This window comes from Bos mutus, chromosome 4 (assembly GCF_027580195.1).
Source record: "Bos mutus isolate GX-2022 chromosome 4, NWIPB_WYAK_1.1, whole genome shotgun sequence".
Lineage (NCBI taxonomy): Eukaryota > Metazoa > Chordata > Mammalia > Artiodactyla > Bovidae > Bos > Bos mutus.
In genome coordinates, this window is record NC_091620.1 from 62,556,007 (window position 1) to 62,580,004 (window position 23,998).

Genomic DNA, 23,998 nt, shown 5'->3' on the forward strand with positions numbered 1-23,998 from the left:
GATTAACTCAAGTGCAACTGTATTCTGACTCTTCAACTTCCTAACTGGAGCGCTGTGTATCTGAGAAACAGGGGCTTACCTGTAATCTAACAACCTCTCCATCAGCCGAGTTACAGTGGCGATTAAGGAAACGCCACTTTCTCTCCATGTTTCCCGCTCAATTTTCTTTAGTAGACTGGAAAAGAAAGAATCCAGGGCATTTTCAACATTTATTTTTATCAGTCACCATGACAACCGTTTTACTTTCATCAGTACCTTAAATGCCTTAGCAACCACCGCAACATCTCACAAGTAGCACAATGCAAACAATGTCTTACCTAGGATAGGGACCAAAGAGTGGAATTCTAATCCAGGAAGCATTGACAAAGCAAATTGATTTTCAGATTATCCAAGTCATCAAATACGAACACATGCATATAAATCATACTTTCAAAATATGCAAGCACCTCACAGCTCAAAGACATTGTTTCTTAGCTTCTCTCTTCCACTAATATTAGAGGCTTGTGCCTCCCCACAACAAACAACACTGAGAAAAGCAAAAACAGGAGTGCCTCAAAGTTTACTTTTAAGTAAGATCTTGCTTTAGTCACACAAAAATGTTTTCCTACCTCTCAGTGGAATGCATCTTCATCCAAGCAATTTTACTGCAATGCAACTGCTACAGGAAAATCCTTGTACAGACGGTATGACGTTTTGCGTTTTTTTCCTTTCACTTAACATTTGCCCACTCAATACATATTGTACTATCTGTGCACTCACTCAACAGTTTCATTCATTTTGTCATTAATCACCAAGGATTTTCTATGTGGTTGTTACAGCAGATGGATGACAAGTACTGAACCGCATCTCTCCTCCTACATTTTCCCCCTAATCTTAAGCACCTTGGAGCAGAGGCACTGCTATGTAAACACAAAACAATAACAATCATAATCATTAGGATCTCTTTTTACTTTCACTCCCACCTCTAGGCAAATTAACCATCTACTTGACAAAAGCCGTTTAAGATTGAACTTTCCCCAAAAGAAAAAAAGAAAGAACATAGGCATAACAACATGAGGATACTCTGTCCTCCTAAATTTAATGATGATTATTTCTAAAATCTTGTTTCCCTCTTATCCTAGTTTCACGAATAACAGAGAGAGAAGACATTTTTTTTCACAAGTACCATCTCAGACTAGCCTGTACTGTGCTTAGTAGGAAAAGAAGCTATTTTGTCAAAGTTTTCTTTTTTTTTTTTTGGTCTTTGGCTATGTTCTCTCTCAATTGTCCTTCCTGCTCCCCCCACCTTCTTTTTGCCATTGCCATTCCAGTGCCCAGTCTTCTGTCTTGGCTCCTCATCTGGTGCCTAGGCATCCCTGATCATTTGTTTTTCTGGCTTATTCTGAACTGCTTCCTAAACTAAGGAGGGGGAGGAAGGGAGAGGGAACACATGAAGGGATGGAGCCTGCCCTGACTAATCCCCCAGGGAAAAGTCCCCTAGTTTGTTCTAAATGTGTTTTCTTTAAAAAAAAAAAAAAAACCTCTGAAAAGCACCTGTTTCAAGCTTAAATGCCAAATTGGTATTGAACCAAGTACGCAAATGAAACTCTGCCTGCCAAAGCAAGGCAGGATGATGGAGAAATCTTCCCAAGTGACAGCCCACACCTCATATACTTTAGAGGCTGAAAAACACAGAACTCAAGTTAAGTAATAATTCTAAAAATAAATGGGAGACTTCTTTTATAGGCATGAGCTTCACTAACTTGCACAGCCTCTGGATGCAGTCAGAAATCAGAGCTACAGAATCCTCTTGTGAAAAGAAGCACAGCTCTGCAGAGCCTGCTGCCTTGACTAACCTGAGACTCAAATTATCAGGGCCAAGCCTAGAACCCAATTCATCTGCTTTCTTGCCCAGGATTATTCCTTCTGTGGGGAAGCTGGCCTTCCAAGCTTACTTGATACACCTGGACAAGGAGAGGCTATCAGATAAGAAGAGTCTTTCTAGATAACTTGGGTGACACTGGTCTATAATTTGGTCTATAACCATGCCAGTGTGTCCATGCTGAGTACACAGGGAACTCATCTAGTAACAGTGAAAGTTTCCTACTTTTTTTTTTTTTTTAGGCAATAAGATGATGAATGGTTGCTACATAAACTAATGCACTAACTTTACATACATGTCACAAGAGCATAAATGATGCATCATTTCTTTATAACTTTTTTAAACCATTTAAAAAAACTGACATAGTTAATTTACAATGCTGTTAGTTTCAAGGGTACAGAAAAATGATTCAGATACATACATATACATATATATCTCCCTTTTTTTCTTTTCTATTATAGATTATTACAAGATATTGAATATAGCTCTCTGTGCTATACAATAGGTCCTTGCTGTTTATATATAGAAGTTCGTCTATGTTAATCCCAAACTCCTAATTTATCTCCCCACTACTCGCTTCCTGGCTCCAAGGTGACTTTTTATTGCTAATGATAGGCAATTGGACTCCATGACAATGAGGAGCAACATAAATAACATCCTGCAGGACTATATACTTGCTCGTTAGGCTTTTCCCCTCTGACAGAATGAAGGGTGCAGAATTTGACCCTCAGTCTACCTTTCTCTGTCTCTTAATAGGATTGTGTGGAGGCCAACGCTTTATATACATAGGTAGCTCAGATGGTAAAGCATCTGCCTGCAATGTAGGAGACCTGGGTTTGATCTCTGGGTCAGGAAGATTCCCTGGAGAAGAGAATGGCAACCTACTCCAGTATTCTTGCATGGAGAATGCCAAGGACAGAGGAGCCTGGCGGGCTACAGTCTACGGGGTCGCAAAGAGTCGGACACGACTGAGCAACTTTCACTTCACTTCTTCACTTCAAATATATGTATGTGTGTGTGTGTGTGTGTGTGTGTGTGTGTGTGTATACAAAGCTCTATGAAATGATTTGGAGCCTTACTGAATTATTAGAGCAACATACAATAAAGCACAGTGGAGGACTGAGGTGGAGGTTACATCTTCCGGAAATCCCCTTTATAACCCCCGAGGCTGTCAGTACTCTGACTGTGTGCTCCAGCAGCACAGTCGCTGATGCACCCTCAGCCTCAGAAGACCACCAAGCACAGGGAGAGGCTCAATAAATGAAGCTGAATGAGTCAATGAAGTGGATGCAGGGAAGCAGAACTTCATTCTGATGCCTTATTCTGCGTATCTCATGGGAAGCGATGATCCACAATTTCAGCATTATCAAAACCAATAAACCCTGACCCTCATTTATTTCAAAAAGATGTAGTATGGGAAAATGAGGATAACATGAGGGTCAGGGAAAGATGAGTTCTTAGGAAGGACTGTACTATATAAATTTACAGTTTCATTCTAGGAGGCTATTTTGGCAAGCATATACTGCATTTTCAGGAAGCGGTGAGCTACTTTCAGCTTCTGAACAAATTTTAAGAAGTTTTAGACATGAATTACAGAGAAAAAAATGAAAATCTGTACCACAATGGCATGTGTTCCCAATTCATAATGTGTGCAATGACACAGTGTGATTACCCTAATTCTTTGTGATTTCTATTGCCAAAAAAGTATTTTATTGTTTCCTGAAATATAGTTGGATTTTCCCTTTCTTTTCTGAGCCCAGGTAGTAATGACATTTAATTATCACTTTAGATTTTATTTATTCTCAATATGCTGATCATAAAAGTATTAAAGAGAAACATTTATAGTAAGATTTCTAGTGATATGCTAAACAATCAAGAAAAGAATAAAAATCTCCAGTGAATGAATCAGGGACCTTAAAATAGTCCTAATTATAGAGGCTTAATATTTTAATTATTGGTTTGATTTTAATGTCAAGGTACATCTTCTATTTCAAGGCCATATTTACACACAAGCAGTCCAAATTGCATGCTATCAGGCCTTTATTAAAGTAGATAAGAGGCACTACAGAGCTATGTGAGTGCTTATTAATCTTGTGAATTTATTATAAATAATTAATCACAAATCTCAAGAGATTCATTTCACCGAGTGCTTTCTCATTTTAGTTCTTTGTTCAAACCAAAGACTAGTAACGGAATTGAGAGTGGTTTTCAAAAGTAATTTATTATACTGGATGAGGTTTTAATCAGAATTCTTGCTAAACTCCAGCTGTCATGAAAGACAGATACTTTGTACACTAGAACGAACGAGGGCTTGATGAATAATTATTAAAAGTTCCAGTTTAATTACAGTATCAGAAGAAAATGCCATTGTTCAGGATTCAGTACAAAGAATGTATTTTATCAGGTACCACCACCACAAGAGATCTGTATACCCCTTCTTGGCTTTTCCCTTCAATATAATTTTCTTAAAAGCGTCAAGAATGATTTTAAATCAGCCACGTTTAAATCTATCAACCATTAATAATACTTTTCAACCCTATATATTAATATATCTACTGCTCTAAATTTATGATCATAAACGAATTACAGAGTTTTCTATCTGGCTATCAGTGCAAAAGCAGTAGTATTTAGTTTTAGATTTACTTGGTTGTAAATACAAGGAAAAGCATATTTTGTAATAGAAAAATATATTGCTAAATTGTTTCTGCACTTCTGAAAGACCTACAAACATTTCCCAAGCACAATGAGCTGGTTCTTCCTTCAAAAAGAAACACTTCATAAGTAAAAAGGTTAGACAATGACTAAGAGCCTTAGAAAGCTGTAGAGAAGACAAGTGCTAGAATTAAAATCCTAAAGCACTGGAACCTTCTTAAGTATTGTCTGTGGCCATTTTACACAGTGAATGACTACTCAGTACAGGCACTTCATCCTGGGACAGTGATCACAGTCTTACCTTAGTAAGGAAACCTCAAGTCTCCTTACAACACTCCATTACTTCTTTATCCTCCTTACAAATCCTAATCACAGAATCTACTAGAAATTATTTGCTTCTGTGATATTCTAGTAAGAAACATTTAGGAAGCAATTAATAATGCTGAATGAGCAATAAGTATTGCTGAATTAAATCAAGCGCTGAAGAACAGATGCAAACTAGGTTAATTTTCCTACCAGCGAATCAGCCAAGGACATCTTGGAAAGCATTGCACACAAACAACAATCACACCTCTATTCTGTTTTCCTCTCCCACTATCTATCCAATCGAAAATAACTATCTTGCAGCCCCCATTTTAAAATAATTAGTCATGAAAAGAGTGAGATTTGTTATGTAACACTTGTAACCTGTCCTAATCAGAGATTAACACAAGGAGATATGTCTAATCATCAGCATAATAAGATCCATTCACCAGAATTAAGCAATGATCCTTTATTTCACACTCCACAAAGACAAAGCACTCTGGGGAGACCCAAGCTGTCTTTGCAGCTCTCAGCTGCTTAGCACTGACACCCAAATTCCCCAAAAAGAATCAACTGGAGATACACATGTTACTCACATACTGTTGAAGAGCTCACGGTAGGTTTCATCGCCTTTGCCTTCGGACATCAGGCTGTCCAGTTTGTCAATGAGCTTGGCTTCCACCTGAAACAGACCCAAATGTTACTCCCTTTCTTTCCTTCTCACAAGAAGGATTTTCTAGGCACATGGAAACATATTTATTTCTGCAAGGGAAAAAGCCACAGTAAATTTTGTGAATTTATCAGCTGTGGTTAACCGAAGACACCCCTTTGGAATTCTAGGGGGCCAATTTAGATGCAGGAACATGGCTTCAAACTCCCGGTGGGGTAGTGTGTGCTGCCGCGAAAGACTTCTATTTGTTGATTCAAACACAAATGCCTGCAGCCCAGCTTAAATGTTTGAATTCTTTTTTTAGGAGCTGTAAAAACTGGCAAGTCTTTTTTGTTTTTTGCAAATCATGATATATATATACACACACACACACAGACACACACACACACACATACACATACATACATATAAGAACATCAGCAAACTACTATATCCACAAACATTCAGTTAAATCTTTGATGTGTTTTGTATCTATTTTCTTTCTCAAAACAGTTTGAGGTTGCACTAAATCTTTGCTGAAGTTGAGAATTTGTCCTAACCATGTACAGATGGTATTCTAAGCCAGCAATCAGCAGCATGAGACAGAAAGGACATATTTCCTGAAAACTGTAGTCAAAACATTTATATTTTTAAGAACATAAATCCTTTAGGACTTCAGTATCAGGAAGGCAGAAATAAATATCCCATCATCTTTTGGAGACAGCAGAGGGGACAGAAAAGGAAGAATTTCTGCAAGGCCAGAGAGTTAACAACTAGGGGTATAGAGGGATATCTGACTTTGTCAAAGGACTGAGCACAATTATTTCCTTTGAATCAAATTTCAATAAATGGGTAAAGAGATAAGGTAAGAGAAGTGGGTTTTCCCCAATATAATTTTTAAATAGGCTTTCATTCACGTATTGACACTCCTGAAAATAAATGAAGGTCTTGATACAGATGAAATGCCATGCTTGTTCTGTGTAAGCATCCAGCTTGTTCGTACAGTTGACAATCATTTCTAAGACTCGAGAAGGGCTCATAGGGAGAAGCAAGACGCTTGCTTAATGCAGCAGAGTGCACACAGGTGAGTGCCATGACTGTGTGAACAGTTGGCCTGCTGTCTCCAATAGGAGTGACTTGCGCTGGCAAAGGCAGTTGATTTCTGCTATGAGATCTGGTTTTGGAATAAGAACAAGTGTCTTTCCAAAACTGGAGCCTGTGTCAAAGAGATCCTGTGTCAAAGAGAAATGATAGGCTTATGCTCATATTCTTGGAATTTCCTTTACAACAATTTTGACTGCTTTTCCCTTTAAATTAATTCTCAGCACTTCAAGCAAAGAGCAATAAAACATACTGTGCATCAAATGTTCAAAGCTAAGCCATTCACGAAATACAATGTGCAGACCATTGAGAGGTCAGCGATTTTAGGAATCATTAACCTTCTGATTCCTCTGTGTTGTGTCCAGCTGGGAGCAAATAAAGTTTCTGCTAGCTCTTAAACACAGACCTAGAAAATCACAGGATTTTTTTTTTTTTTTTTTAGCTGAAAGGGAATGAAATGTTTTTTCCAGGGCTTCTCAGAGATTTAGGGAGACACAGTCCCAGAAGGGTGTCCGAGGCTATGTATTCAGCTTGGAAGTAGGCAGCCTAGGTTGAAATCTGGTTCAGAGCTCATTCCTCAACTTGGAGCATCTCTGAGCCACCACACTCACCTCTGAGGGAACTGAGACTCTTCTGACTGCTCTGAGAGCACATCCACCTACCTGTTTAAAATTGCCGCTCCGCCTCTGCTCCCAGTCCATCATATCATGGAAAATAGGAATCATGACATTGCGGAGATCTGGCTGGGGTATCAAGGTTACTTCCAGGAAGGGGCCAATCAGGGCAGGAATGAAATGAAGCTTGTGCTCTCCTAAAATGAATGAAATATTTACGTTTCTGTAGATTTAGTTTTGGAGAAGGAAATGGCAACCCACTCCAGTGTTCTTGCCTGGAGAATCCCAGGGATGGGGGAGCCTGGTGGGCTGCCATCTATGGGGTCACACAGAGTCGGACACGACTGAAGTGACTTAGCAGCAGCAGCAGACTTAGTTTTAATAAGATTTCAGAAAATCATTATTATACGACTTATTTAAAACTTCTGTCACAAGAACACGATTGATTATAGTTGTCTCAAGCAAGAAAATATTTCTCTAAGCAGCTATACAAACAGATTTCCATGTGTTAGTATTTCTGCATCATTTTTAATTAAAAAAAAAAAACCTAGGGATTTACCTTTTCACAGTTTACAAAAAGCCGTAAGATACAATTAAATATTATATAAATCATCAGGAATTGGTTGTTTATACTACTGCACATTCACACATTAAAATTCTTATGCAATTATTAAAAATAAGGTTGAAGAAAAACACAGATGAAGTTTTTCAATATAATTAACTGTAAAAGCAAAGTACCACACAGTACACATTTAAAAAGAATATATATATGATAGTCTACAAGGTTATATCCCCTAAGAGTAAGCACATTGGTTATCTCTGGGTGATAATATTACTGGTGACTTTTATATATGAAAAAGGTAGTTCCTATCTGCATTATGCAATTTGTCTTCCTTCTTTACATAATAAACATAACAGCCTAAGTAAAACATAAACATTGGCCCAAACAACAACAAACAGAACAATTTTCTGAAAAGACTACAGTGTAATAATAGTGAATTCAAAATGGTATTTAGCAAGTCCTGAAAAGTATACTGTGGACTCTGTGGGAGAGGGAGAGGGTGGGATGATTTGGGACAATGGCATTGAGACATGTATAATATCATATATGAAACGAGTCGCCAGTCCAGGTTCGATGCACGATACTGGATGCTTGGGGCTGGTGCACTGGGACGACCCAGAAGGATGGTACAGGGAGGGAGGAGGGAGGAGGGTTCAGGATGGGGAACACGTGTATACCTGTGGCAGATTCATGTTTATATATGGCAAAACCAATACAATATTGTAAAGTTTAAAAAAAAAAAGTATACTGTGGATAATTCAGAGCAAAGGAAAGTGGAGGGTGGGGTGGACACAGATGATTTTGTCTAGCAGATATGTGTTGAGTTCAGTCTATTACCCTAGTCATCCATGTTAAATCTCAGAGAGTTTCTATTTTTATAATAAACTGCACAGTATGGAAAATTTACAATGTACATTTCATGTATGCACATTACATGCACAGCCTTTTGCATCATGGATGAAAGTATACGATACTGGGAGGCTGAGCAGAAGAGAGCTGGCTTCATGAAAAAGGATCATTTCCCTCTTATTAACTTTTCCCTCTTTGATCTTTTTTTTTTTTGTAAGTGTTGAATACACACAAAGTCTTGCTGTTCAGACTTACTTGCCAATTTTGGAGTTAAATATCTTCACATTAATTATCATTTTCTCTATTTTGTTTCTGTAGCAGAAGGCATGAAGGTGAACACAGACTTGGACAGACATAAATCCAGGATGCAAACATACAATTTAAACTTGTATTGACGTTAGAGGGATTTTTAAAGGAAGGAGAACATGAAGAGAATTTGGAAAGAAAAGAATGATGGATGGGCAAAACCAAGTAGGTGTTGTGAAGTCACTGTTTTTTGTGACTGCAAACACCGTGGGGTATTTCTGACGTCTTCAGAAAGTGGCTCTCATCCTTTTTACTCAACATGGGATGATAACAGGACACAACTGTCAGGCCCCTCTGTATCTGAAAGTCCCTGTACATCAGTGATGCCACATGGTCCTTTCCTCTTTTTCTCATGTTTCACTGAAAGTAACTTCGCAGTTTCTTATCATCTCTAAATTACTCATATATCAAGGCATCCATTACATGTGAGGAGGAAGCGTGGCTTGTAATTCTTTTTGCTTTCCTAACTTTATTCTTGACCTGCGTAATATTTTATCTTTTCCAAGGGACTAAGTTTTCCTCTTCAGAGCAAGAACACTTCCCCCTTATTCATCAAAAGAAATGTCCTTATTAATCTGCGCTTGCATATTTTCCTCCAAAAGAATGAATACTTCCAAGACCAACAAACTCAGTGTGGCAGAATATCCAAAAACATCAATTCATGGTGTTCTCCCCGCATTTTCCCCATCCTCCCAACATACACATTTAGAGCAGGTAACTAGCAGCCAGCATTTGCAATTCCTTTCTGTAGTTATTTTTGTCAGGGCAGAATGCAGAGCAACCTGAACTCAATCACTCATCCTGTCATTTGCAAAAGTCTAAACCCACTCACTGCTTCTTCAAGATGTTCTGGCAAGCGAGGGGAAGAAAGAAAAAAGAGGAAAGGAGATTTCTGCAGAGATGAATGCTGGCAAGTCTGGAGATCAGCCAGCCCTACTCTTATCTCTGCCCCTGCCCCAGGAGATGGCTGCAGGGCTTGAGTCTAGCCACAGGTGCTCTGCTTCTGCAGAGCCACGGACTGAAGGGACTCTGTACACAGGACAAGGGCCACCCTGGCATGTGACTAATAACCAAGAGGACCTTTCTGCTTCCTTGACACTGTGTAAGACACCAATCCTTTGCACAGTTTTGGGGTGTGCATGGGGTGAGGGGGATGAGTGAAGCAGCAAATATAGAATAAAATGAAAACTCCTGCCAGCCAGATAGTCCTCCCACAGCTGCTATGGTGGAATGATATTCAGAACTGCTCCATTACAGAATTTTTATTTTTACTCTTCCCTGAGCCTGCCATCCTTTGGCCTCCTAGCAAAGAACATCATTAGCATGCACTTAGTTTATTTACCACTATTTCTTTGAGCATCCATGAATCTTTTTAAAAACTCTCTTCCATTTATAGACATTTTACAACATGATTTTCTCTTTTAAAATTTTCTCACTATGAAAAATATCAAATGTACAGGAATTATAAAGAACAGTAAGATAAATCCCCACATCCCCATCACCTAGCTTCAATAATTATCAATATTTTTTTGCTAATTTTGTTTCACTTATCAACCCAACTATTTTTTCACTGGGAAATTTTAAACCAAGTCAGAGACATCATAACATTCTACTTGTATAAACATCAGTTAGCATCTTTCACAGGCAGGTCATTTTATAAATACAGGACCACAATACCTTTATTACATCTTTAAAAAAGGCAGACAGTAATTCTTCAAATTAATGTAAAACCAGTCTATATTAAAAATTTCCAGATTGTCTTAAAACATGTAATTTACAGTTGGCTTCTTTCAATCACAATCCAAACATATAGTATTTTCTAGCCTGATTTTCTATGACAGTAGAGAAACCATGTTGTTGTTTAGTTGCTAAGTTGTGTCCATCTCTTTTGCGACCCTATGAACTGTAGCCTGCTAGGCTCCTTTGTCCATGGGATTTCTCAAGCAAGAATACTGAAGTCATTTCCTAGGACTTCCTGATAGCTCAGTTGGTAGAGAATCTGCCTGCAATGCAGGAGACACTGGTTCAATTTCTGGTTTGGAAGATCCGCTGGAGAAGGGATAGGCTACCCACTCCAGTATTCTTGGTCTTCCCTTGTGGCTCAGCTGGTAAAGAATCTGCTTGCAATGTGGGAGACCTGGGTTCAATCCCTGGAAGTGAAAGGCTACTCATTCCAGTATTCTGGCCTGGAATTCCATGGACTATAGTCCATGGAGTCACAGAGTGGACATGACTGAATGACTTTCACGTTCTTCCTGACCCAGGGACTGACCCTGTGTCGTCTGCATTGGCAGGCAGGTTCTTTACCACTGAGCAACCAGGGAAGCCATACCCACATTTAAATTATTGTGCAGACTGTATGAGGCTAGCCTTCTTTACTGAGAACACACTTTGGAAACAAAGAATCTGTGCAACCGTACAAGTTTTCCACCACAGAAAATTTTACTCTTACCCAATCCGCCATGCAAAATCTTGAGCTATGTATAGCAGCAGGAAAATAAGCTTCACTTAGATTATTTCTTTTTAAATCACAGATTTAGTATACTTTTCCCATCTCTAATTGTCAGCCACATGGTCTTGTTTTGAAGTATTTAGGGCACCTGCTAGTTGGGCTGCTGGAGTTGTATATTTATGCACACATAGCAGCCTGTTAGGGAAGTATTGATTTTTCTACAGCAGTTACAAGACGCTGTGTTTGCAAATGTGGAAGAGGAGCCCACTTTATATTTAGTAAGGATGTTAGTTCAACTAAAAATAGAAAGAAAAAACTTAACCTTGCAGCATGATGAATGGCAAAGGTGGGACACAGCAGCAGAGAATAACCTCTTTCTTTGTAGACTACTCTTGCAAGTATAGGTACAAATAAATAAATTTGAGGGGATTTGATGCTTTTCTCACTTTCACTTTTTATGGAGGTAACACTGGCTTATAAATTTTATAAATTTCATGTGTACAACAGTATAGTTTGACTTCTGTATACACTACAGCATGCTCATTACCAAAAATTTAGTTTCCATCCATCATTGAACGGTTGACCACTTTACTTATTGCACCCTCTTCTAGCTCCCTTCAGAGGCCAGATGGAAGAAGCAAGACCTACAGCCCCACACCCTCCAGAATGAAAACCACAATCACAGAAAGCTAACCAAAATGATCATATGGATCACAGCTTTGTGTAACTTAATGAAGCTATGAGCCATGCAGGTCCACCCAAGACAGACATGTCATGGTGGAGAGTTCTGACAAAACGTGGTCCACTGGAGAAGGGAATGGCAAATCACTCAAGTATTCTTGTTTCAAGAATCCCATGAACAGTATGAAAAGGCAAAATGATATGATACTAGAAGATGAGCCCACCAGGTCAGTAGATGTCTAATATGCTAGTGGAGAAGAGTGGAGAAATAGCTTCAGAAAGAATGAAAAGCCTGGCCCAAAGTGGAAATGATGCTCAGCTGTGGATGTGTCTGGTGGTGAAAGTAAAGTCCAATGCTGTAAAGAACAGTATTGGATAGGAACCTGAAATGTTAGGCCCATGAATCAAGGTAAACTGGACGTGAGATGGCATTCAAGCAGGAGATGGCATTTTAGGAATCAGTGAACTAAAATGGATGGGAATGAGTGAATTTAATTCAGATGACCATAATATCTTCTAGTGGGCAAGAATCCCTTAGAAAAGGAGTAGACCTCATAGTCAACATAAGAGTAGAAAATTCAGTACTTGGGAGCAATCACAAAAAAGACAGAATAATCTTAGTTCATTTCCAAGGCAAATATCACAGCAACCCAAGTCTATGCCCCAACTACCAATGCCAAAGAAGCTGAAGCCGTAGTTCTTTTTCTTAGTTCTATGAAGAACTAAGATCTTCTATAACACAAAAAAGAGATGTTCTTTTAATCACAGGGGACTCAAATGCAAAAGTAGGAAGTAAAGAGATGTCTGGAGTAACAGGCAAGTTTCACCTTGGAGCACAAAATGAAGCAGGGTAAAGGTTAACAGAGGTTGCCAAGATAACACACTGGTCATAGCAAATACCCTTTTTCAACAACACAAGAGATGACTCTACACATGGACATCACGAGATGGTCAATATGGAAATGAGATTGATTACATTCTTTGCAGCTGAAGATGGAGAAGCTCTCTACAGTCAAAAACAAGACCTGAAGCTGACTGTGGCTCAGGTCATGAGCTCCTTATTGCCAAATTCAGGCTTAAATTGAAGTAGGGAAACCGACTAGGCCATTCAGGTATGACCTAAATCAAATCCCTTATGATTTTACAGTGCAGTTGAAAACCAGATTCAAGAGATTAGATCTAGTAGACAAAGTGCCTGAAGAACTATAGAAAGAGGTTAGTAACACTGTATAGGAGGCAGTGACCCAAAAGCATCCCAAAGGAAAAGAATTGCAAGAAGGCAAAATAGTTGTTTGAAGAGATCTTCAAAATAGCTGAGAAAAGAAGAGAAGTGAAAGGCAAAGGAGAAAGGGAAAGATATACACAACTGAATGCAGAGTTCCAGAGAATAGCAAGGAGAGATAAGAAAGCCTTCCTAAGTGAACAATGCAAGAAGTAGAGGAAAACAATAGAATGGGAAAGATTAGAGAATTGTTCAAGAAAATTGGAGATATCAAGGGAACATTTCCTGCAAGGATAGGCACAATAAAGGACAGAAATGGCAAGGATCTAACAGAAGCAGAAGAAATTAAGAAGTGGCAAGAATACACAGAAGAACTGTACATAAAGGTCTTAATGATCTGGATAACCATGATGGTGTGGTCAGTCACCTTGAGCCAGACATCCTGGAGTTGTGAAGTCAAGTGGACCTTAGGAAGCATTACTAAGAAATGAGCTAGTGGAGGTGATGAAATTCCAGCTGAGCTATTTCAAAATCCCAAAAGATGATGATGCTGTAAAAGTGCTATAGTCAATATATCAGCAAATTTGGAAAACTCAGCAGTGGCCACAGGACTGGAAAAAGTCAGTTTTCATTCCAATCCCAAAGGGCAATGCCAAAGAATATTCAAACTACTATACAATTGCACTCCTTTCACATGCTAGTAAGGTAATGTTCAAAATCCTGCTAGACTTCAGCAGTACGTGAACCAAGAACTTCCAGATGTACAAGCTGGATTTAGAAAAGGCAAAGGAACCAGAGATCAAATTGCCAGCACCCACTGGATCATAAACATCACAGAAAATTCTAGGAAAATATCTACTTCTGCTTCATTGACTATGGTAAAGCCTTTGACTGTGTAGATTACAACAAACTGTGGAAAATTCTTAAAGAGATGGGAATACCAGACCACCTTACCTGCCTCCTGAGAAATCTGTATGCAGGTCAAGAAGCAACAGTTTAGAATCGAACATGGAACAATGAATTGGTTCAAAACTGGGAAAGGAGTACATCAAGGCTATATATTGTTACTGTACTTATTTAACTTACAGACATGAAAGTTGCCAGGCCAGGTAAAGCATGAGCTGGAATCAAGATTGCCGAGAAAAATATCAACAACCTCACATATGCAGATGATAGCACTTAAATGGCAGAAAGTGAAGAGGAACTAAAGAGCCTCTTGATTAGGGTGAAAGGGGAGAGTGAAATGCTGGCTTGCAACTCAACATTCAAAAAACTAAGATCATGGCATCCAGGCCCATTGCTTCATGGCAAATATTAATAAAAGGGGAAAAAGTGGAAGCAGTAACAGACTTTATTTTTTGGGGCTCCAGAATCACTGCAGATGGTGACTGAAGCCATGAAATTAAAAGACGCTCTGTGGAAGAAAAGCAATGATAAAACTAGACAGCATATTAAAAAGCAGAGATATCACTTTACCGACAAAGGTCCATATAGTCAAAGCTATAATTTTTCCAATTGTTATGTACGGATGTGAGAGTTGGACCATAAAGAAGGCTGAGGGTCGAAGAATTTGATGCTTTCAAACTGTGATGCTGGAGAAGACTCTTGAGGGTCCCTTGGACAGCAAGGGGATTAAACCATTCAGTCCTAAAGGAAATCAACCCTGAATATTTATTGGAATATTCACTGAAGCTGAAGCTCCAATACTCTGGCCACCTGATGCAAAGAGCCGACTCATTGAAAAAGACCATGATGCTGGGAAAGATTGATGGAAGGAAGAGAAGGTGGTGACAGAGGATGAGATGGCTGGATGGCATCACCGACTCAATGGACATGGGTTTGAGCAAACTCCAGGAGAATGTGAAAGATAAGGCAGCCTGGTGTGCTGCAGTCCATGGGGTCTCAAAGAGTTGTACATGACTTAGGGACGGAACAACAATAGCAACTTCCCTTCCCATCTGGTAGCCACTAATCCATTCTCTACATGCTTATTTTGTTTCACTTTGTTTGTTCATTTATTTACTTTTAATATTCTTCATGAGTGAAATCATATGGTAAGTGTCATTGCCTGATTTATTTCACTTAGCATAATACCCTCTCAGTTTCAGTTTCAGTGAAAGTCACTCAGTTGTGTCCGACTCTTTGTTGACACCATGGACTATACAGTCCATGCAATTTTCCATGCTAGAACGCTGGAGTGGATAGCTATTCCCTTCTTGAGGGGTTCTTTCCAAAGCAGAGATTGAACCCAGGTCTCCTGCATTGCAGGCATATTCTTTACCATCTGAGCCATCAGGGACACCCATAATACCCTCTGGGTTGTCAAAAATGACAATATTTCACCTTTCCTATGACAGAGTAGTATTCTGTTGTATGTATATCCAATCTCTTGACCCATTCATCTGTTAATGGAGAGTTAGGTTGTTTCCATATCTTGGCTACAATAAAAAATGCTGCAATGAATATAGGGGTGCATATATCTGTACAAATTAATTTTCTGGTACTCTTTGGATATCCAGAAGTGGAATAGCTTGGTCACATGGTAGATCTAATCTTAATTTTTGGAGGACTCTCCATACTTTTTTCCATAGTGGCTGCACCAGTTTACCAAATGTATCAATTTATCAATGTAAACTGGTGCAGCCACTACAGAAAATTACCACCAACAGTATATGATGGTTCCACTTCTTTCACATCCTGCTCAGTACTATTACTTCTTATCTTTTTGATAACAGCCATTCTAATGGGCATGAGATGATATCTCATTGTGGTTTTGATTGACATTTCCCTAATAATTAGTGATGTTAAACATCTTTTCATGTGCCTGCTGGCCATCTGCACGTCTCCTTTGAAAATATGTCTATTCAGATTCTCTGCTCATTTTTAAATCATTTGTTGTGGTTGAGTTGTATGAGTGCTAAGTTGCTCAGTCGTTTCCAACTCTTTGTGACCCCATGGATTGTAGCCCACCAGGCTCCTCTGTCCCTGGAATTCTCCAGGAAGAATACTACAGTGGGGTAGCCACCCCCTTTTCCAAGGGATCTTCCCGACCGAGGGATCAAACCTATGTCTCCTGCATTGGCAGGGCAGATTCTTTACCACTGTGCCACCTGGGATGCCCCATATATTTGGATAATAACCTCTTACGGCACCCGACTCCAGTATGCTGGCCTGGAAAATCCCATGGATGGAGGGGCCTGGTGGGCTGCAGTCCATGGGGTCGCTAGGAATCAGACACGACTGAGCGACTTCACTTTATTTTTTCACTTTCATACATTGGAGAAGGAAATGGCAACCCACTCTAGTGTTCTTGCCTGGAGAATCCCAGGCACGGGGTAGCCTGGTGGGCTGCTGTCTATGGAGTCGCACAGAGTCAGACACGACTGAAGCGACTTGGCAGCAGCAGCAGCATTGGATATATGATTTGCAAATATCTTCTCCCATTCAGTAGGTAGTTTGTTGTTTTGTTGATTGTTTCCTTTGCTGTGCAGACATTTCTAAGTTTTATTTAATCCCATTTGTTTATATTTGCTTTTGTTTCCCTTGCCTAAGTAGACATACTCAGGACGATATTGCTAAGACTAATATAAAAGACTGTACTGACTATGTTTTCTTTTTAGAGTTTTATAGTTTCAGATCTTACATTCAAGTCTTTAATCCATTTAAAATTTTTGTGTATGGTATAAAATGAAAACCTTTACTTATCTGAATAAATTCTCCTTTAGCAAGAAAAACACTCAATATTATACATTTTTAGGCAATCCAAATTCTAATGTATATTGATATTCTTAAGTAACATGCTGACTTAAGCCCTATGAGGGGTGTTAAAATAGTACCCTGAATACCTAATTTTTCTTAACATTTTTGTAAAAATATACGTTGGAAAAGAGGTTTTCACATTTCTAAACAGTCTCCAATTCCAGTGGTTGTATGGCAGCAATGACCTTTAAAATTCACCTCATGTTTTGGAAGGCTGACCACAACTCTAGGGAAATAATGCAGAAACTAAGGAATGAAGTGAAAATGTACACACACCTTATACTTGAACTACATCATGCTGGGAATTTGCACTTGATTATAATGAGCCTTTTGTAACAGAGCACTAGAGCTAGACTTTAGGGTTGGAAAAACAAAGAAAGGCTAGAGTGCTGTCTACAGCAGTGCTTTTCAATCTTTAGCCAAGTGCCTAAGAATCTCCTGGAGAACTTGGAAAAACTCAAGACTGTTGTGCCTCCTCTCAGGGGTTCTCAGAGACTCTGTTTCAGTGGTCTTGAGAGGAGCCAAAGAATCTGCATTTCTTACAAGCTTCCAGGTGATGCTGTTTACTGAGCACCCTTGTGGTTGTTTAGTTGCTAAGTTGTGACTCTTTGCAATCCCATGCTCTGCAGCCTACCAGGCTCCACTGCCCATGAGATTCTCCAGACAAGAATACTGGAGTGGACTGCCATTTCCTTCCCCTGGGTATCTTCCCAACCCAGGGATGGAACCCACATTTCCTGTTTGGCAGTGGGGATTCTTTATCACTGAGCCACCTGGGACCACTGTTCTAAACAGCACTGACATCAGAATACATGGGGATCAGCATGCTTTAGAGATATTTTTTACATTGTTCAGGTTTCTGAGGAGAACAAAACCCAGAGAGGTAGACATACTTTTGTTAAAGACAAAATAGAGGAGAAAAGTTTAGGAAGCAAACAATGACATCTTTAATGCAACAAAAGGTGCCAGTTTTATTTAGCAGGTCATGGGCCTAAGGGCACAGCTATGCTGGCTTAGAGAAAGCTTTGTGTGGAAATAACCACACATGGCTGTGCTAAGATTTATCTAGAAGATGTTAGCCTGCCATTCTCTCACATTCTGTTAACTCAAGTGAACCTGTACAGCTTTTATCATTTGAGCTCTGGCAAGAGCTTAAGCCACAAACGCACTTCAGTGTAGCCTTCTTTGGAAAACTCTTTGCTAAATTAATGCCAAAAGCAATAGGGACATTCCAAGGGTCTTGGTCTGTTTTTGAAAAGCAAAGACACAAAGAATCAATGAAACATGAAGACTAAGAGGAGGTGTTGTTCATGTAAGACAAATTGAGGTTATTTTTCAGTTGAATCTAAACATATTTCACAGGCTTCTCTGGATGGTTTTAGATAGTTGGAGGTTGCTTTCAAGTGGTAACTTGCTTTCCGCCCCCCCCGAAATTATCAGTTAGCATCGAACACTGGGCTTAATTATATATAACAAGGTTTCTTCAAATTGCCCCGTATGTATTCTACATTTGAGGGGTACCTTGGTCAAAAATCACTTCTGTAACATGAATTGAAGTAAAATGATAAGGGTTCTATTTCCAGTTACAGAAAACAAATTTTGCCATTTTCAAGTTGTGTTTGGATAAGTCCAAGAGAAAATACACTTTCAGGTCATTATATATTCAATTCAAATAGGTCCATCACTTTAATAAATCACAAGGAAGAATTATAATAGTAAATGAATGCTATGAACTTAGGGCTTCCTGGATGGCTCAGCGGTAAAGAATGCCTGCAATGCAGGAGATGTGGGTTCAATCCCTGGGTGGGGAAGATCCCCTGGAGTAAGAAATGGCAACCCACTCCAGTATTCCTGCCTGAAAAATCTCAGGGACAGAGGGGTCTGGTGGGCTACAGTCCAAAGGGTGGAAAAGAATGGGACACAACTGAGCAACTAAACAGAGCAGAGCTATAAACATGCATATTAACATGTCAAATTAAGTAAGTTATGACTTTCTATGAAGAAACCCAATGCCAATGAGATTTTAAAACAATGTTTCTTCTAAATATTATTCTTTTTTATGCAACCAGATCTGTGTCATCAATTTGCTGGATAATATGCTCTATCTGCTGTGGCAGATTAACAAAACTGGATCTAATCGTTTCTTAGCAACTACAGATGCTTTAAAATCCTTTGGCTATAGTTTTTATGATATAGGTCATTGGTTTCAAGATTTTAAGAGTGCAGATGCTCAAGTCAATGTTTCATGAAGCTTATTTTAAATTCGTTATGATTCACAGCCTCAATTCAGGGTTCTAGAAATTCTGAGTTGCTATAATTCCAAATTCTGAAAGGTTAGCTCATTGCAGGTTGTACTGGAATAATGCTAGATTATAAAATTTGTCATTCAATGAAACACACAAAAGAAAGGTGATTTTTCAGATAGATACCAATTTAAAGAATCAGTTGTAGCCTTATTCAATGCCAAAGTGTCACTTAGTCTCTCTAGACTTCTTTATTGACTCAGACATTTGGTTTCAAATGCTGTCAGTGGTAAACTGTCCATCTTCATTTGTTTCCTTACAAGAACAGTGATGAGCTATAAAACAGGAGGGGGCTTCTGTTTTCATCACTTACCTAGGTTTTGCCACATGCTGAAAATTTCACAACCCATTGTTACCCGCATGTCACCATATCTGAAATAGAACAAAAATCAAACCTGATACAAAGGCTCCAGAAAAAAGAAGTTATCTGTGTCTTTTTAGGACACAATCTGTCATTCTTAATTAAAAGACAACATGTTCTTAATTGAAAATGTTTAATGTACACATCTTTTACTGAGGTATAACTGACATAATATCATATTGCCTTTAGGTATACAACATAACAATTTGAATATTTGTACATATTGCAAAATTGTCACCACAGTAAGTCCAGTTAATATCCATACCATAACTAGTTACAATGTTTTTTCTTTTGATGAAAGCTTTCAAGATGCACTTTCAATATGCAATGCAGTATTATTAACTAGAATCACAGTGTTGTATGTATATTACATCCATTCATTTTATAACTGGAAATTTTTACAATGTATTAATACATGTCTTGATGCCTCTAATTCAAATTCACATATTAACCCTAGAGTGAAACATATTTGTCTCATAATTTTTGGCTCCTATAGTATTTTTGAATCCTGAAAGACTGAGGACAAAGATTTCTAAATAAGCTCAAAATAGTGAAATTCCCAGAAAAGTTGCTTGTTGTCCTCTTGGTCATTGCCCCTCCACTTTGATTTCTAGTTATGGAGATCAGATTTATGAATCACTAGAACTGAAATACTTTTTAAAAGGCACAACATTTGATTTGCCTCATATTCTTACCCAATTATACACTGGTACTTACTTTTCTAATACCTTTTTCTTTTTGGAAGGTGTAAACATCTCTAACTGCAGACACAACTGGTTTATAAAAATGACCGCAAGGTAAAAGTAGGAATCCCAGATCTACAATGAGAATGACATATTTAAATACTATGGGGTTACAAAAATATTTACAGGCGAAGTGACAAGATATCTTGGATTTGCTTCAAAAGTGCTAAGTGGATGGGGGGAGAGTTGCAATAAGATGGGCCATGAGTTGATAGTAGCTGTACCTGGGTATGGGTACATGAGGGATTCATCATACTATTCTCTTTACTTCTATACATCTGTGAAATTTCCTATAACAAAGAAGCAAACAAACTAGATACTATTTTTATATTGCTGTATCCCAAGTTTCATGGGCTCTCTGGTATATGCTAAGTGGTAGATACTTCATTTCTCTCATAACATGTCTGTGTGTCTCCAAGGAGGCTGAAGCATAAGCTGGATAACTTTATTTCAGTGTGATTTCATTTTGGAACCCCTTTTAATGCAGGACTCAAAAAAAAAAAAAAAAGAAAGAAAGATACATACACTCTTTTGGATATGCTAATTGATTTAAATTCAGAGAGTACATAAAAATTCCCCACCCAGACAAATCTTCTAAGTTCTTTTACACCAAAAATGCATTAGAAAGAGATCAAAATAAAATGAGGCCACCATCACTCTAATACCAAAACCTGACAAAGATCCCACAAAAAAAGAAAACTACAGGCCAATATCACTGATGAACATAGATGCAAAAATCCTTAACAAAATTCTAGCAACCAGAATCCAACAACACATTAAAAAGATCATACACCATGATTAAGTGGGCTTTATCCCAGGGATGCAAGGATTCTTCAATATCCGCAAATCAATCAATGTAATACACCACATTAACAAATTGAAAAATAAAAACCATATGATTAACTCAATAGATGCAGAGAAAGCCTTTGACAAAATTCAACACCCATTTATGATAAAAACTCTCCAGAAAGCAGGAATAGAAGGAACATACCTCAACATAATAAAAGCTATATATGATAAACCCACAGCAAACATTATCCTCAATGGTGAAAAATTGAAAGCATTTCCTCTAAAGTCAGGAACAAGACAAGGGTGCCCACTTTCACCATTACTATTCAACATAGTTTTGGAAGTTTTGGCCACAGCAATCAGAGCAGAAAAAGAAATAAAAGGAATCCAAACTGGAAAAGAAGAAGTAAAACTCTCACTATTTGCAGATGACATGATCCTCTACATAGAAAACCCTAAAGACTCCACCAGAAAATTACTAGAACTAATCAATGACTATAGTAAAGTTGCAGGATATAAAATCAACACACAGAAATCCCTTGCATTCCTATACACTAATAATGAGAAAACAGAAAGAGAAATTAAGGAAACAATTCCATTCACCATTTGCAACGGAAAGAATAAAATACTTAGGAATATATCTACCTAAAGAAACTAAAGACCTATATATAGAAAACTATAAAACACTGGTGAAAGAAATCAAAGAGGACACTAATAGATGGAGAAATATACCATGTTCATGGATTGGAAGAATCAATATAGTGAAAATGAGTATACTACCCAAAGCAATTTATAGATTCAATGCAATCCCTATCAAGCTACCAACAGTATTCTTCACAGAGCTAGAACAAATAATTTCACCATTTGTATGGAAATACAAAAAACCTCGAATAGCCAAAGCGATCTTGAGAAAGAAGAATGGAACTGGAGGAATCAACCTACCTGACTTCAGGTTCTACTACAAAGCCACAGTCATCAAGACAGTATGGTACTGGCACAAAGACGGAAATATAGATCAATGGAACAAAATAGAAAGCCCAGAGATAAATTCACGCACATATGGACACCTTATCTTTGACAAAGGAGGCAAGAATATACAATGGATTAAAGACAATCTCTTTAACAAGTGGTGCTGGGAAAACTGGTCAACCACTTGTAAAAGAATGAAACTAGAACACTTTCTAACACCATACACAAAAATAAACTCAAAATGGATTAAAGATCTAAACGTAAGACCAGAAACTATAAAACTCCTAGAGGAGAACATAGGCAAAACACTCTCTGACATACATCACAGCAGGATCCTCTATGACCCACCTCCCAGAATATCGGAAATAAAAGCAAAAATAAACAAATGGGACCTAATTAACCTTAAAAGCTTCTGCACATCAAAGGAAACTATCAGCAAGGTGAAAAGACAGCCTTCAGAATGGGAGAAAATAATAGCAAATGAAGCAACTGACAAACAACTAATCTCAAAAATATACAAGCAACTCCTACAGCTCAACTCCAGAAAAATAAATGACCCAATCAAAAAATGGGCCAAAGAACTAAATAGACATTTCTCCAAAGAAGACATACAGATGGCTAACAAACACATGAAAAGATGCTCAACATCACTCATCATCAGAGAAATGCAAATCAAAACCACTATGAGGTACCATTTCACGCCAGTCAGAATGGCTGGGATCCAAAAGTCTACAAATAATAAATGCTGGAGAGGGTGTGGAGAAAAGGGAACCCTCTTACACTGTTGGTGGGAATGCAAACTAGTACAGCCACTATGGAGAACAGTGTGGAGATTCCTTAAAAACTGGAAATAGAACTGCCTTATGATCCAGCAATCCCACTGCTGGGCATACACACTGAGGAAACCAGAAGGGAAAGAGACACGTGTACCCCAATGTTCATCGCAGCACTGTTTATAATAGCCAGGACATGGAAACAACCTAGATGTCCATCAGCAGATGAATGGATAAGAAAGCAGTGGTACATATACACAATGGAGTATTACTCAGCCATTAAAAAGAATACATTTGAATCAGTTCTAATGAGGTGGATGAAACTGGAGCCTATTATACAGAGTGAAGTAAGCCAGAAAGAAAAACACCAATACAGTATACTAACGCATATATATGGAATTTAGAAAGATGGTAACAATAACCCTGTGTACGAGACAGCAAAAGAGACACTGATGTATAGAACAGTCTTTTGTACTCTGTGGGAGAGGGAGAGGGTGGGAAGATTTGGGAGAATGGCATTGAAACATGTAAAATATCATGTATGAAATGAGATGCCAGTCCAGGTTCAATGCACGATACTGGATGCTTGGGGCTAGTGCACTGGGACGACCCAGAGGGATGGTATGGGGAGGGAGGAGGGAGGAGGGTTCAGGATGGGGAACACATGTATACCTGTGGTGGATTCATTTTGATATTTGGCAAAACTAATACAATTATGTAAAGTTTAAAAATAAAATAAAATTTAAAAAAAAAGTAATGTGGTGATTATGAAATTTTGATATTTTATTATAAAGTATAAAGACATTTACTATGCAACCATTAAAATTCCGCTTGTTTCTACTATGCTTTTTATATTTTCTAGTTCTCTGATAAGGAAATTTTATTGAATGTTTAGTATAAAAGATGTTATTTTTAAAAGAATGGGAAATTAAGATGTCGAAAACATAAAACACCACTAAGAAGGGAAACCAGGATAGGCACTGCCCATCTTTATTTACCATTTTTCATTCTCTATTTAAAAAATGGTATACTGAGAATTCTTAGAGACC

At 38.3% G+C, this 23,998-nt stretch overlaps 1 protein-coding gene across 2 annotated transcripts in view; it reads right to left on the reverse strand.

The window, feature by feature from the left end:
* Positions 1-23,998, reverse strand: part of DOCK4 (dedicator of cytokinesis 4) — a 479,395-nt gene that overhangs the window by 64,728 nt on the left and 390,669 nt on the right. For both annotated transcript variants that reach the window (XM_070369554.1, XM_070369552.1), the window contains exons 29-33: positions 20,393-20,493; positions 19,628-19,686; positions 7,229-7,377; positions 5,413-5,498; positions 80-175 (exon numbers count right to left, since the gene is read on the reverse strand). In XM_070369554.1, coding sequence (XP_070225655.1) covers positions 80-175; positions 5,413-5,498; positions 7,229-7,377; positions 19,628-19,686; positions 20,393-20,493 — 491 coding nt within the window. The remainder of the gene's footprint in view (positions 1-79; positions 176-5,412; positions 5,499-7,228; positions 7,378-19,627; positions 19,687-20,392; positions 20,494-23,998) is intronic.